Source organism: Oreochromis niloticus, linkage group LG1 (genome assembly GCF_001858045.2).
Source record: "Oreochromis niloticus isolate F11D_XX linkage group LG1, O_niloticus_UMD_NMBU, whole genome shotgun sequence".
Lineage (NCBI taxonomy): Eukaryota > Metazoa > Chordata > Actinopteri > Cichliformes > Cichlidae > Oreochromis > Oreochromis niloticus.
The window spans coordinates 38,937,530-38,952,881 of record NC_031965.2 but is presented as its reverse complement, the minus strand read 5'-3'; the positions used below and the strand labels follow the sequence as shown (position 1 = coordinate 38,952,881).

General features: G+C 48.0%; 2 protein-coding genes across 5 annotated transcripts in view; one reads left to right on the top strand and one right to left on the bottom strand.

Moving 5' to 3' along the window:
• The window catches only part of sh3gl3a (SH3-domain GRB2-like 3a), a 30,037-nt gene extending 18,134 nt beyond the window's left edge, over positions 1–11,903 (top strand). The window contains exons 2-11 of one of the 4 annotated variants that reach the window (XM_005447824.3): positions 3,703–3,771; positions 4,022–4,094; positions 4,195–4,338; positions 5,231–5,364; positions 5,971–6,129; positions 6,322–6,425; positions 6,897–7,021; positions 7,097–7,129; positions 7,650–7,715; positions 8,502–11,903. In XM_005447824.3, coding sequence (XP_005447881.1) covers positions 3,703–3,771; positions 4,022–4,094; positions 4,195–4,338; positions 5,231–5,364; positions 5,971–6,129; positions 6,322–6,425; positions 6,897–7,021; positions 7,097–7,129; positions 7,650–7,715; positions 8,502–8,704 — 1,110 coding nt within the window. In that variant the 3' untranslated portion in view covers positions 8,705–11,903. The other 3 variants (XM_005447826.4, XM_005447825.2, XM_019361644.2) reach the window with 3 other exon arrangements.
• Positions 11,769–14,657, bottom strand: gjd6 (gap junction protein delta 6). Its single transcript, XM_013275817.3, has one exon. The coding sequence runs from the start codon at positions 13,708–13,710 to the stop codon at positions 12,553–12,555; it is 1,158 nt and encodes a 385-aa protein (XP_013131271.1). The 5' UTR covers positions 13,711–14,657; the 3' UTR covers positions 11,769–12,552.
• Between the last annotated feature and the right edge of the window lie 695 nt (positions 14,658–15,352).

The window sequence follows — 15,352 nt, the reverse complement described above, 5'->3', positions numbered from 1 at the left end:
GGAGTCCTTGCCACATGCGTCGGGGGTTGGAGTTGGAGAAGTGTTCTTCTACCTTCTTTTTGTAATGGTGTTTGGCTTTTTTGATGCCCTTCTTTTTTAACGAAGCTGTGATGACTCTAAGAAAGACGCCTTGTTTTGGGACAAATGTCGGCGGCCTGAAGCCAGCGTTCTGTCTCGTCCCGTTTATGTAAATGGGATCTTCAGGCTAACTGGCTGATGGGTTGCCAGGTAAAGCTCATGTAATGTGATATTAAAAAGCAGACGTGCAGTTATGAAGGTGAATATTAGATTATTCACAGGTGGTTTCTGCCAGAAAACTTTGTTAACTGCAGCGCTGCTGGGATGTTCATGGAGTGTGTTCCACCAGTACAGGCAGCTATGTCTCTGCACTGGTTTGTACTGGTTTGCCTTCTTTTGATTGGTTTCATTCCATGTTACTGTCCTCAAAGCTTTAAAAATGGTTTCCCTCACTGATCTGTGCCTCGCTGCAGTTCAGCGGCGGCCTACAGGGACCAGAGATAAGATGGGATATCCTGTATCGATCCTCGTATTGATCTCATCCTTTGTATTTAATCCAGTGAGTGAGGAGCAGTGAGTGGTTCGGTCAGTAAAATCAGCACCATGAGTAACTGACTGACTGGATGACGTTCAGTTACCTGAAGGAGAAGCTGCATCAGATATGACGCCTCGCCACGTCGTCACTCCGCTGTCATTTACAGCTGTTTGTGTGATTTGTCAGTGGGCTGTAAACGTCGCCTGATGATCCGTTTATCACATGAGGACGCTGTGAGTCCAACAGCTGACAACATGACACAGCGCTGAGTGGATAGGACACACCTTTATTACCCGGGTGTAACGTGGCTCATCTGTGCTTTTTCCACCTAAGAGAACCAGAACGTCCCGACATCTGACCTCATAACAAACATGACACCAAAGATGTCTGATCCAGAGGACGGCGTATCAGGTCTATCATCTCAGGTTCTGCGCTAATGTATGTTTACAGTGTCCTGTATATGTCCAACAGGTGAGTTACAGGTGAACATCCTCCGCCGTGCAGGTGTTATGAAGGAGAATTATCTACACAGAGCAAACAGTTTGTGTATCAGGCTGTAAACATGTTTATTTCTGCTGTAAAGTTTGAACATGACAGTCTGTGAGGACTGACTCACTGCTGCCTCTGCTGGACGTCAGAGGAACTGCAGATTTTTGGACTTCGTGTGTCTGAATGTTGATGCTCAGTTTAAGCTGTAGCGGTGCTGCGTGGTATGGTTTCCCCTCATGGACGTGATTTCCTGCCGCTCGGCACCACTCGCGTCGTCTCACGTCTGTTTAGCGTTCCTGGGTTGAACCTGAAGCAGGTTGCTGTGTGAGCTCCTGTCTCTGAATCCAGCCTGCAGGTAGTTTTCACTGAGCTGCTGTTACAGGAAGACCTCGTAGTTTCGTTTCACATCATGAATAAAAGGGCTGCAGTCACCATGTAACGTTTTCAATGTTTTGTTGGCGTGTCCGTCCCTCCATTGTGTCCCTCCACAGTACCTCCCACCCCTGGTTCTTCTAATATTTTCTTTATTTCTACAAGTACATGTTTTTATTGCACATTAGCTTCTGGTTCAGCTCAACGTGTCTTAAACATGCTGTTTAGTTTTTATAAGCAGAGGATTAAAAAGGCCAAACAGACCTGGGATCAGCGTGCAGAAGCATGAATCAGACTGACCTTAAAGTTTATTGATCCCTAAATAAACACAGATATGGGTCAGATTTCCTGCAGTCTGAGGTCTGACTGCCCCAAATCTGAGAGCTTTACTTTGTGTTCAGAGAATTTTTATCCTCTTTAAACGGCGTCCGCGCTGCTGTTACTGCTGTGTGAGCGCCCGGCAACTCCAACCAAACCATCTCTGTCAGCCAATCAGAGCCTCTGACAGTAACAGATTACATTTACTCGAGTTACTCTCAGCGGTCTACTTTACACCTTTTTACTTTAGAGTGTCATCGCTCTGGTGTTTTATACCAGCACCACCTTCAAAGTCAAAGTGTTGATGCTGTTTACTGTGTGATGTGCTCTTTTATTTTGAAAGGCACCGGCCTTTATTATATCACAAAAAATGTAAACGTGCTCTTTAACCGATCTGCGTGTTGTACAGCTAAATGCTCACACTAATGAAGTTTCTTTGAAGTGGCGACAGTGTTACTGCGGCTCGTTAACGATTGGTCGATGCTCGTGTTTGCTTGTGTAAACCCGGCACATTTACCAAATTAGCGTCTGTCACACAGGCTGTGAGTGAAGTCAGTTTATCCCTGTGGAGCTCTTTATATCGCAGAAAACATGGAGTCACAGTACGGCGCTGTGTGAGCCTGCTTCAAACAAAGATGTCACACGGCGTGGGAATGAATTTAAACGCGTTTGGACTCAAAGTCAAATCTAAAATCTGCATTTATAATTGAAATGGTCGTCACAGGAGGAGGTTCGTGTTTCGGCGTCTCTTCCAACACCACAGTGACAGATTGTGAGGATGATGTCATCCTCAGATAAATCCCAGAGACGTTAAACGGTGATTAATGGTGAGCCGGGTTTACTCAGATGTGTTTAAATTTGAATGCAAGCAAGCAAAACTTTATTTTTTGATAATTTTATTTTAAATTTTCAAAGTATAACACAGAAACAAACCCCGCAAAAAATAAATAAATAAAAAAAACAACAAAAAAAGAGAAAAAAAAAGAGACGTAAACAGGCTCAGGTGCGTTACAAAAAGAACAATTAATTCAAACAAACATGCACTTCATAATATATGTATATATACATATGTGTACACATACATATACACATACATACACACATCTACATATACATATACACAAAAAGCTGACTTTGCAACTCTACATTCGGAGCACGGGATCTATGAAATACTCGAGCCAACCTGATTCCAGACACCTTATTGCAAAAACTGTACAATTATTTGGCGACTCTATTGTAGTGCATACCGTTGAGATTAGGCAGGCTTGGGAGAAAGAATCAGGGATGAGGGTGCCCGAATCTATGTGGAGTAAGTGTCTGTCCCAAATCCATTCCTGCTCTATAAACAGTAGACATCAACTAATTCAATTTAAGATTCTCCACCGGTTACACTATTCTAAGGTCAGACTGCACAAGATTTGTCCTTCTGTCTCTCCAATGTGTGACAGGTGCAGACAGGCAGAAGGTTGTTTCATGCCTTTTGGTCTTGTCCCTCATTAAGAGGTTTTTGGTTTAAAGTATTTGACTGGTACTCCAAGGCATATATGAAACCTTTACAGCCTGAACCTGAACTTGTAATTTTTGGATGTTCTCCGACGTCAGAGCTACTCCCGGTTAAACTGCAGAGGCCACTGGAACTAGGCCTGATTGTCGCCAAGAGACTAATACTGAGGGAATGGAAGTCCCCCACCCCTCCTTCCTTTCAGTTGTGGGTAACAGACATGATGTCCATAATACAAATGGAAAGGTTTAGTAAATACTCAAAAGACTCTCTTCTGGATGTCTGGAACCCCTTTTTTGGAACATTTTGCAAAAGCCAGATTGGGCTAAACTAGATTCGTAAACTTTCATCAACTTCAGCAAGCAAAACTTTATTAACACATTCAGAAGCACAAACTTGATAAAAGCACAAATGTTAATAAATAGAGAAGCTTCAGGCCTCCATGACTCTGTTCTCTCTCTGTGTGCAGCTCCTCAGTGAAAAGATCAGCGGGGCGGAGGGGACGAAGCTGGAGGAAGACTTCTTAGAGATGGAGCGGGTGAGTCCAGCACACGCCGAGTCTGCTCACCGATTTCACTCATACGCTCGGGACAGAACTGGAAGGTCTCGTCATCTTCAGCTGATGAAACACTTTTGGGACGGTTCACTCGGGGCCGTCTGCTTTGTTTAGCTCGCCGTTAAAAAGTTTGTTAGCTTTAAGAATTGTAAAATTTCACAATAAACTGAACCGTTTGCTAAATTTAATCTTTCAGATGTCCTCCTGACATTTAACTGTAACCTTTTTTCAGAAAATCGAGGTGACCAACAAGTCGGTGCTTGACCTCCTGTCCAAAACAACAGAATACCTCCAGCCTAACCCAGGTGCGAAACACCTCCGTGTGCTCCATGTTTGCTGTTCTCTGAGCTTTCTGTGCTACAAACTCAAACCTGCGTGCGTTTGATTCTTTGTTTTCCTCGCCAGCGTCTCGAGCCAAACTGAACATGCTGAACACGATGTCCAAGATCCGAGGGCAGGTGAAGACCACCGGCTACCCCCAGACTGAAGGCCTGCTGGGCGACTGCATGCTGCGCTACGGCCAGGAACTGGGAGAGGACTCGTTGTTTGGTACCAGCTCTCAGATCCTTCAGGTCCTCTAACAGCTGCACAGAGGCCGTTACAGGCTGAGAGCTAGCGTCAGCTGTGCAAGCACAAACCCTCCACCGGCACCGAGGCGTGAGCATCGTTATCTTTGGCCTTTGTGCAAATGCAGGAGTTTGGCCTTTCACTGCACAGAGAGTTACAGCTTTAGTCCTTTAATGCAACATTTAACATGGACACAGCTGCTTAGTACAAGACGCATGCAGAGCGTTCAGTGTTACAGTGATGCAGCAGTTTTCAAAGGTTGCTCCATAATAAAAACTGCACAGTGCACCAAAAGTTTAAAAGCATCACAGATCACTGTTGTGACTGCTGCTCTGCCTCCGTTCATGAACGCAGCTGCTCACGTGAGGTGTCAGAGTAACGGCCGGACCTCGCCGTTGCTGAACGTGCTGTCTGCTGCAGAACGCTGCATGTCAGACAAAAACCTGCAGGACTGTATACAGGAGACGGCTGTACCGTCCGGTTACAGTGCATAGTCATACAATGCAGAAGTGTCCTTTGTAATAATGGCCAGCAGGGGGCGTGGCCTCAGGTTAGAGGAGGAGGTATGATTGAAGCCTGATGTTCATTTTAAAATTCTGGCCGTCAGAGTCGGAAGGCAGCGAGTCACCGGCCAATGAGTGTGCAGTGTCCCTCCTTTGAGCTCATCACTCGTTGTGAGGTCAGGATCCAAAGACCTACAGATTTCCTCCCCCGTCCCTCGTCGTATCTCTGCGTTTGCCACCTCCGCCTCTGTGCTGCTGTTAGTAGGTTCTGTGTATCAGTGTTGAATGAAGAGTTTGTACCTTGTAGATGATCTTATTGAGATCACTGTGATAACAGCTCATTGGAGTCGGCGTCTCTTTCTGTCCTGCAGGATGCGCTCTGGTAGATGTGGGTGAGGCCATGAGGCAGATGGCAGACGTGAAGGACTCGCTGGACATCAACGTCAAACAAAACTTTATTGACCCCCTGCAGAATCTACAGGACAAGGACCTCAAAGAGATCACGGTAAATTAGATCTGCCCGACGCAGCAGAGACAAACAAGAGACTGCGAGGTTCTCTGAACGCTGACGCCGTTTGCAGCGCAGCAGAAACATGCGCTGAAAGTTCTGCAGCGAATTTACAAACGGTTTGAAATCTGTCTGTCGGGCCGCTGCATGCACAGATCATCCTACCTCCACTTTACTGCTTGAGATGCTGTGCAGCAAACCCGCAGCTTCTCTCCATGTGCCGAGCTAATGCTAGCTGCTAACCCTCTGACCTGCACCTGGACTCTCAGGTGTGTGGGCGGCCCGATTGAGTCACATCAGATATTTGTTCGGGCCATTCTTCTCGCTGTTAGAGATGATCGTGAATTTTACTCCTACACTCGAGTTTTTAGACGACGTTATCTTCAGTACGCTCGCCTCGTGTTCTTATACGCTGATCGTGGCGTTTAGCCTCATGTGAGCTCCACCTGCACACACCTGATCACCTCGCCTCCACATGAGCCACGAATCAGTTCAGTAAATCTGTTCACGATGAATTTAAATGAAATGTTTTTGTAAAGAAACACACAGTGTGACGTGTGCGTGTGCTTCCTGTCGACGTGTTTCTGCCGCTGTTGTTCACAGCATCACCTGAAGAAGCTGGAGGGCCGCAGGTTAGACTTTGACTACAAGAAGAAGCGTCAGGGGAAGATCCCAGAGGAGGAGATCCGGCAGGCGGTGGAGAAGTTCGATGAAAGCAAAGAGCTGGCCGAGAGGAGCATGTTCAACTTCCTGGAGAATGACGTAAGAGACGCGAAGACGTGGGTAACGGGGAGGGTTTCACACGTGAGACGTTATCGTTTCCTCGCGTCCTCTGACGTTGAGGGACGTCTGATCCGTGTCCCGTTTTCTTCCACCACTTCTCCTTCTGACAGCCAGCATTAACCTGACTGCTTTTAACGTGTGTGTGTGTGTTCGTGTGTGCGCGGCCACCAGGTGGAGCAGGTAAACCAGCTGTCGGCACTGATCAAGGCGGCGTTGGAGTACCACCAGCAGTCGTGTGAGATCCTGGAGGAGCTCAGTGGGAAACTGCAGAAGAGGTAAGAGAGCCGCTTCTCCTCTGCTGTGATCAGGGTTCATGTCTGCGTGGCGTTCGGGGCGCTCGCGGCGTTCTTCGGGAAGTCGTTTCACGGCTGTGCACAGCAGGTCTGTCAGCAGCACTTTTACAGCAGGAGCTCACTGAGTTCGTCTGTCACTGAAGGTGTTTTTCACACTTCAGGTTCTGTTTTTGATGAAAGCATCTGGACTCTGATTTGGCCGCCGCTCGCTGTCGCCGGATTGTGCAGACATCAGAGGTTTTATCCTCCTGAAATGTCAGAGCCTGTTACCTCCATGTTTCCATCAATAAAGGCTAAAAACACTTCTTTGGTCCTTGTTAAACACCCGCTCAGTGAGGTAGAAATAGCGAGTAAGAGTGCTGTGAGCCCGTTTCCCCGGAGCGTCCGGTCTGCCGCCGGAGAGGAAATGTCGGCTTTGATTCGAATCGCCTCCCTCTCTCTCGCCTCCTCCAGGATATCCTCGGCCAGCAGCCGGCCCAAGAGAGACTTCAAACCAAAGTCGATCAGGAGCAGCATCGAGGTGCTCGACAACAACCAGCACAACGGCCTGTCCTACAGCTCCTCCCTCAAGTCCACGGGTACGCCGTCCGTCTGTGTGTCTGTTTGTTTCCATCGTTGCTTTGAGTCCCACTGTTTTTCTTCTGCTGTTACAGATACGCAGATCAGCCACACAGTCAACGGGAAAAGTAGGTATTCCTTTATGCAGCCCCCAACACACGCGCGCGCACACACACACACACACACACACACACACACACTTTTCTCATACCTCATCGTTAGTCATCATGTTCATCGTGTTTCCATTCTTACAAACTGACAGTGAACATGTCGCCTGTTTCCATCCTGACCGCCGCTCTGCTGAACACTGTGATGTTTTAGTCGTCGGCTGTAGTTTGAGTGACGCCTCTGAGGGTGTCGCGCTGATATTTCATAGACAGGTCAGAGTTCACAGGAAGTTTATCTCTTCATTTATGTTTAATTTAAAAAACTGAGCTCAAACTCTGACACAGTGACGAGCTTGAAACGACTAATAGATGAAGTGAAGACTGAGTGAAAGCTTTGAGTTTCCTGCACCTGCAGCTGTTGTTGATACGCTGCTGCCCTCTGCTGGTGGGAGTCTGACACTACAGCGGTGCTCTGATCCTCTCATTGTTTTTGTTGTTTTGTGCTCATCGCCATCTCCATCGGTCTCCACATGTCATCCAGCTGATCACATACCATCTGTGCCGCTGTCATGGCCCGACACCCCCGCTACCAACGGCAACGCTCACCGTGAGTAACGCACACCGACGCCGTCACACATCTGCCCGCATCTGTGAGCGGCAGCCCCGGGATTTTGTTTTTCATATCCAGCAAAAATGCGGTAAATTTTCAGCTGATCAAACATGAGATGTGGGTGAATTTGGAAGCATTAGGTTATTTTTCACCTCGTGATCTTCGTCTGTCGGTGTTGTCACTGAGCAAACGTCACCCACTGGATGTCTTCTTACCGTCCTTGTCTGGATGAATAACCCGCTCTTTAACCCTGTTTCAGACAAAGCTGGGATATGAAATTTTAAAATATGAAACTATTTGCAAATAATGAATTTTAAATCTTATTTTAAAGACAAAATTCCAAAAACAGCAGATCAGAGGCTGAAACTGAGAGATTTGATTGTTTCTGTTCATCCATTTAGGAATAAATCCTAAAAAAAAAATGGATCCTGTGAAACAGAGACGAGCCCCAGAATCAGCCCTCGACCCGTGCTGGAGAGCTAACCAGCAACCTCGCTCAGACCAGGTGTACACGGCCTGGAGCCAGGGCTGAGGGAGGGGCTGCCAGGTACTAGGAAGGAAGGAATTAGGGAGAATGAATAAAGGAGGGAATGAAATAGGAAGAATAGAGGAAGGAGGGAAGGAATTAGGAAGAATGAAAGAAGGAAAGAGGTGACAGAGAAGGAAAGAGCAGACTTGTGGTAAATCAGAGCGTTGTGCTTTCATATGGCCGCTGCGGCACGAGCGCGAGCCCCGTCCGTCCATCAGAGGTTTTTAAATAAAGTTTTTGGTGTTTGTCTGCAGAGCCGGAGGTTTTGGATCAGCCCTGCTGTCGCTCCCTCTACGACTTTGAGCCGGAGAACGAGGGCGAGCTGGGCTTCAAAGAAGGCGACATCATCATCCTCACCAACCAGATCGACGAGAACTGGTACGAGGGCATGATCAACGGCGAGTCCGGCTTCTTCCCCATCAACTACGTGAAGGTCATCGTCCCCCTGCCTCAGTGAAGAGCGCCGCCGCCGGGCCTCCGCAGACTCTCCTCGGCCTCGGCCCGACTCGGGCGTGAGCGTGCGGCGGATCGGCAGATTCTGTTTCGAACCACAGACGCGGATGTTTCGTCCCGGCCGACTTCAGATCAAACGTCTCCTTTACTTTTGTCGTCTGTTGATATTTAAGAACCTGAACGGAAACCCGAGCCTTTAACGGGACACTCGGCCTCAACCTGTCGCTCCGCCTGCCGTCCAGCACCGCGGCCTCTGCCGGGTATCCCGACGCCTCCGTCTGACCACTACAAACATTTCCTCACTTTATGGTCACGTTATTTCTGCTAAAAGTCACCTTTCAATGTTTCCTGGTTGTGTCAAAAATGATGTGTTGCAAATCAGAATCAGACAGGAAGTGAGCAGCTCCACATTCCCACAATCCATGGATGGAGGTGCTTTTATTTTGAAATGGAGCTCGGCAAGGTTCTGGTTTTTAATGTGAGAGAAGTGAGCAGGTGGACTCTCGTCTGTGTGATGATCCAAATCCAGCCTTTGTTTGAAGCCTCGCGAGGCCCAAATCTCATTCCACTTCATTCTGACTTTGTTTCTTTATTTTTGTAGTTTCGGCGTCGTTTCTGTCCTTAGTTACAACTTTATGCTGAGACTGGGACGTGGACAGCAGGGGACGTTTTAATCATTAAAGAAACACGAGCAGTCGGGCGATCAGTCGTGTTTGCCAACGTTTTGGAGCCACGGCACATGTTTCACATTAGAAAAATCACACGGCACAAAAACCACAGCGATCATTTTTCCCCGCGCACCGCTCCGTTTGTCCCCACTATACCTCGCCTGGTGTGAATCCTCCTGCCGCCTGCTCGTCTCACTCTGCGTTCTGTGATCGGGTTTGGTGGCGGTCACGTGCCACGCTCTCAGATCTCAGCGGTTAGCACAGGTGTCACCCTAACGGGCAGAAACGGTGACCCAAGCTACAAAAAAACCCAAACTTAACCTTCTTTAAGTCAGAATATTTCAAATGTGAAGCTGAATGTTTGACCTGTGTTGGTTTTCTCCACTGGATTTTATTTTTCCCTCTCGGCTCCGACGGCCTGTCTGTGTTTAAGCTCGTCTTCACGTTTGCCCGCCGGACGCGTGCACGGCGTCGCTCTGAATGTGTCTCTCTGTGTTTACATGCTCTGACTCTGACGGTTCGTTCTCAGGATCGTGGACGCCGCCTTGTCCGACAGTCTGAAGGTGATGTTTGAGCTGTCGTCTGCACTGAAGCTTTTTAGCGTCTGCCTTCCACGCCGCACCTTCCTCCTCCTCTTCAGCACTTTGAGTTTTTCTCACAGTCACAGTCAGATAACCACAGATCTTTGTTCTGTACTGTGACGTAGACTGCAGCAAGTGGCTGTTTCTCATCTTCCACCTGAAGGAGACAGTCTGTGAAACTGGTCCAGCTCCTGGTTTTAGTGGGATGAGTCTGAGGCTTTTAACCAGCCGCCGTCTGTTTAGAGTCACCACATAAGAAGGAAACCAACAAACGGCGTCCTCTCTTTGGCTTTTACTTGAGTTTCACACTTATTTTATCATATTTGTGTAAGAAAGCTCCTGTTTTTATTTCCCATCGCTGTAAATCAGCCCCGGCTCCGTGTGCACTGTTTTAAAGGACGTGTGATGATGATGATGATGATGGCGTTGTCTGTGAGACTCTGTTAAGCTTGTGATGGACTGGCAGCCTGTCAGACACCCAGAGTTGGACACGTGATTTAGCCCAAGAACAGGAACGTTTACCTGATACAAAAACTTCCAATCATTAAAGTCCAACGACACGTGACTGACGTACTGAGAGAGAAACAAAAATGCCTTTTTTTTAAACGACCACTCGGTGACATTTAGGGTTAGAAGTGTTCGTCAGCAGCGTGAGCTGTGCAGAAGTCACGTGACTCTGTTAATTGCCACCTTATTTATGGGCTTATTTGTTGAGACGAGTCAGTTCATCAGAACATGAACTGAAGCTTACCTCTGAGTAGGCTGGAGTTAAATTTAAAGTCGGGTTTACCTTCAGGTTGGACGATTACGCTGATTTTATACGTATCAGACGCTCTGATCAGAGGTTTAATAAACAGTCACAGCAGAGCAGGTTTATTTCCACATCGAGTGATCTGGCTGTTGTCTGATGATCGCTTCGCTTCTGTTAGTTCATCTTTTTCAGTCTGTTTCTCCCTGAGGTAAAGTCAGCAGGCGACAAACTGTATGAGCTGTGATTTTAGGCTTTTAATTTGAAAGTTAAACAGGAACTGAACAGCGTCCCAGCCCAGTAAAACCGTGCTTATTCTTTATTCCAGCAGAGAGGAGGGTTTGACCCCACCTCAGAGTTCTTCCACCTGTTTTTGATTTTATTGTAGTTTTTTTATTGTAGTCCAATCGCAGACTGAACGCACACGCTCGGCTGCTTCTTTAATCTGAACCTGAAGGATTTGGCTCAGCCGTGTGGACCAGCTCGACCAGCTGTGTTGGATTCTTACTGTTAGCTTTCTTAGATGTACGATGATTTTTTTTTTTATTTACAGTTAATTATGAGTTTGGGGGAGCGGGGAGCTGTTACCTACAGAGAGGACGTCCTCCACAAACAACAGAGGAGTTGTGAAATGAGCAGACCCCCACCGTGTTCGACTGAGCTTTATTTTTGACCGCAAGCACTCTTTCCAGCTTCGGCGCCGTCGCCCGGAGCTCTGTCCACGGCTTCCTCCACTACACACTTCTCCCCACGCCTCCATCATTAGGTCCATCATAATCACCTGTCCCCTCTGACGTCCCGGCACCGCCCCTCCACTGCAGCAGGCCAGAGACCACACCCCTGCCACAGAGACCACACCCCTGCCACGGGAGGTTTTTTCTGTTTTGATAAATGCATTTATCATTAAAAACACCGAGATGTTTGGTTTCGTTTACAGACTGAACGCACGATGGGCCTTCCTCACACTCCCACAGTGAGAATAACTGACTCTTTGATACACTAAAATAAACCGCTCTCTCCACCCGCGCCTCCGTTTGCCTTTGCAGTCTCAGTGTTCAGTCTGCAAACCTCTTCCCTGCACAGGAAACCGTCACAGTTTTGTGTTTTAGTTTTTCAGTAGCATAATTTATGCAAAAGTGTTTTATAGATGTTGTAAATGAATATATTCCAAAAATATATTGCGTAAATAAATGACGAGTAAATATCGAGGCAGCGTTCACGTGTGTGTTTTCTTTCTTTGTTCAGTCCGTTCTGTCTATACACACAAAATTATGTCAACATCAGGCATCAGGTTCAAACTTTACATCCATATATGATTCAATTAGAATATTTGAAACTGGAAATGAGTTCAAGTTCATCGTAGGTGAAAGAAAAAGATTCCCAAAGCCGGGCAGCGAGGCTAATATTCCAGGAAAAAGGTCGAGATGTAAGTCGGACATTTACAGAAACAACACTACTTTTTATTTCTTGGTATTCAGAGTCTGACCTGTTCACTCAGGATTAGTGTGTCTGTCATGACAGCGTATGTTTAGCAGCTTAATGCATTTTATTTATTTATTTTCTGTATTTCATATTTATTTTTATCCATTTCTGTCTTTTGTGCAGGACTTTGGTCAGCATGACATATCTGATAAATGTGCACAGATTTCTAATCTAAACTGATAATTACAGGACAGTCTGAGCAGTGATGTACCACAACCTTTAAATGTATGAGGGACTGGTCCCGTCCCTCATCGCAGTGTAAGATGAGTCTCTGCTCCATACATGAGGAGGTGATCCAGGTGCTTTTTTAGTGATGCAGTCTTTGCAGAGCTCCATGGATCGGTATAAATAAAGACAGCGGTGTCTCCGGAGACTAAATCCAGACCTCGGCACTCCTGTGTTTGGAACTCCTGATCTCCCTCTTGCTCTTCAAAGGCTGCCTCTCTCCTTTATGGGAGTCCTCTCTCCTTACGGCCTCCGGTCTTTTCTCTCGGACCTCCTCCGGCTCCCTCATCCTGCCACAGTTCACTGCACAGGTCCAGTCTGGCTGGTGACCCACCACCAGGTTCAGGGTGGGCAGCGAGGTGGTGCTGGTCACGTCCCTGAAGCCTAAAGAGGATGTGAAGGAGGGGCTGTCTGGAGGGAAGGTTTCGTATCCTTCCCAGGACACGTGCTCCCGCAGCCGCACTGCCCGGCGGATCTTCTTCCAGCCCAGGTGGTTGAGCTCCAGCAGGTTGAGCAGGATGCAGAAAACCCCGACACAAAACATGAAGAGCAGGAAGATGGTCTTCTCCGTGGGCCTGGAGACGTAGCAGTCCACCGGCTGGCTGCAGGGAGACGAAGTGCACAGGAAGTGGACGGGCACCTGAAAGCCAAACAGCTTCCACTGAGCCAGGACGAAGCCCACCTCCAGGACAGCCCGTAGGCACACGTGGAAGATGTAACATTTGGACAAAACCCCTCCAGAGCCCGCATGAGCCTCTGCGCCCCCCTCCCTGAAGGTGCAGGCTCGGGCCTGGCTCGAGTTTTTGGGGTCCAGCCTCTGGAGGTCCTTGGCGGCGATGCCCTCCAGCACGTTCGCCAGGCTGTGCCCCAGGTGTTTATGGGACTGTATGGAGCAGCTGTCTGAGTCGCAGCTCCGATCGTAGGCCTCTCGCCCGCCGTCTCGGCCTCCCTGCCCCGGCGCGTCGCCCGCCCCCTGCCCCAACCTCTGGGTGGCGTTGTGCTTGGACAGGTTGTGCCACGTGTAGATGATGAAGCAGAGCGATGGCGTGGACACACTGATGATGTGGAACACCCAGAAGCGAGGCTGGGAGATGGGCGCGAAGGCGTCGTAGCAGACAGTGGAGCAGCCCGGCTGCAGCGTGTTGCACACAAACATCTCCTGCTCGTCGGTGTACACATCCTCGGTGGCCACGGCGACGATCAGGAGCCGGAAGATGACCATCACGGTGAGCCAGAGCCGGCCAATCATAGTGGAGTGCTGGTGCACGGCGTCCAGGAGGCGTTTGAGCAGAGTCCACTCCGTCATGCTGGCCCGCGGCTACCGGCGGCCTCGAGGAGGGACGAGCTGCCTGGAGTGGAGCAGTCTGCTCCAGAGTGGTCCACCTCCCGAGAGCTCCCCAACGCAGACTCGATGTGGGCTGCACGGGTTTGTTTATGACAGAGGAGCCAGGACGCTAAAATCAAGAAGCTCCGTCCTTCACTCTCTGAACCTGCAGCTGCTCTGAGCCTGAGCGCTCGCCGCCGCTGCCTTCCAGAGAGAGAGAGAGTCGCCCATCTTTGGGAGATAAGGATGTCCACTTGACACGAGTCACTTGGCGCGCTCAGTCCTCTCTTGTCCTCAGGATCCATTTAAAACCCGAGAGACATCAGCCTTGCTCTGCTGGAGGAGCTGCTGATACTGCGCTGATAGAGCATTCTTCACAGATTAGGCCTCTAAAAGCTGGCGGGCTCTTCCTTTAATGGAGAGGCCATTTTTTTTGAAAGATGACCAGTGCAGAAGAACACGCGTGTGTCATGCATGACCGTCACACACACAAAGCCACAAAGACGTTTGTGTCTGGATGTACAGACGAGCTTCCGGACGGCCACAGCTCGGCTGTGGAGCTTTTCTGTCTCTCGGCCTGTTTTGATGGCTCCTCTCGAGCCACTCGCCAATCCTCTTATCTGTGTTTTAAAAAAAGCTCCTTGAAAGGTCTGCTAGCATCAAACCGTCACGTCCCCGAGATAAAACGCTCCCCGACCCCCTTTCTTTACTTCAAACGGTCCCAGGAGCCCCGTGCGAGTCCCTCCACAGAGCTCTGCACTTTCTATTTCTGACACGAGTCAGAAATGTTGACTCAGCCTCAGCGTAATTCAATTCAAATCCTCGTGAGAACACCTGAACCCCGCCTACACCTGACAGACATGACACACGTTTCTTATTCTGCATACAGCTCACTCAGCCAAGCTGCTTCTCTGCAGACGTGTGCAGGAGAAACAAAGTAAAAACAAAGCCAGAAGATTTTTAAATGTGATTTTTGGCCTCAAAGGTAAAGGTAGCTCCTCCCACAGGTTCGCCGAAGGCCAGGAAAGATGCCCAACGGATTTATTTTTTCAAATGCACAAAATATGCCAATGCATAGGGTTAGGGTTGTTCCACTTGATTGATCTATATTATCATTGTTTATTTATTTTACTTTATTTAGAATAGAATAGCTTTTTATTGTCACTGTTACAAGAACAGTGAAAGGCAGTTTGGCATCTCTCCGTGTGTGTGGAGTACACAACAGCGTAAGTATTTACACAATAACAGACAAATTTACATTTACACAAGAAAGATATGTACAAGTTACACATACACCTGCAAACATACATACATATATGTATATATACATATTTGCATCCGTACATACACACACACACACACATATTTCCACATACACACTTACATCTATATACATACACATACATGCCATCTAACTAGCAGGTGCATTGAGAGGTGCAGTGTGATCAGTGATATTGCACATTGAGTGGGGTGGTGCTGTTGGAACTACACTAAATAAGGTTATAATAAATACAGTTTAAAGAGGTAGGGGTGTTGGTTGCATTGAAAGTTTAAAAAGTATTTAAAGTTATTACGAGTTGGACAAACAACTATACAGAAAAAGAAAGAAAGAAAGAAAGAAAGA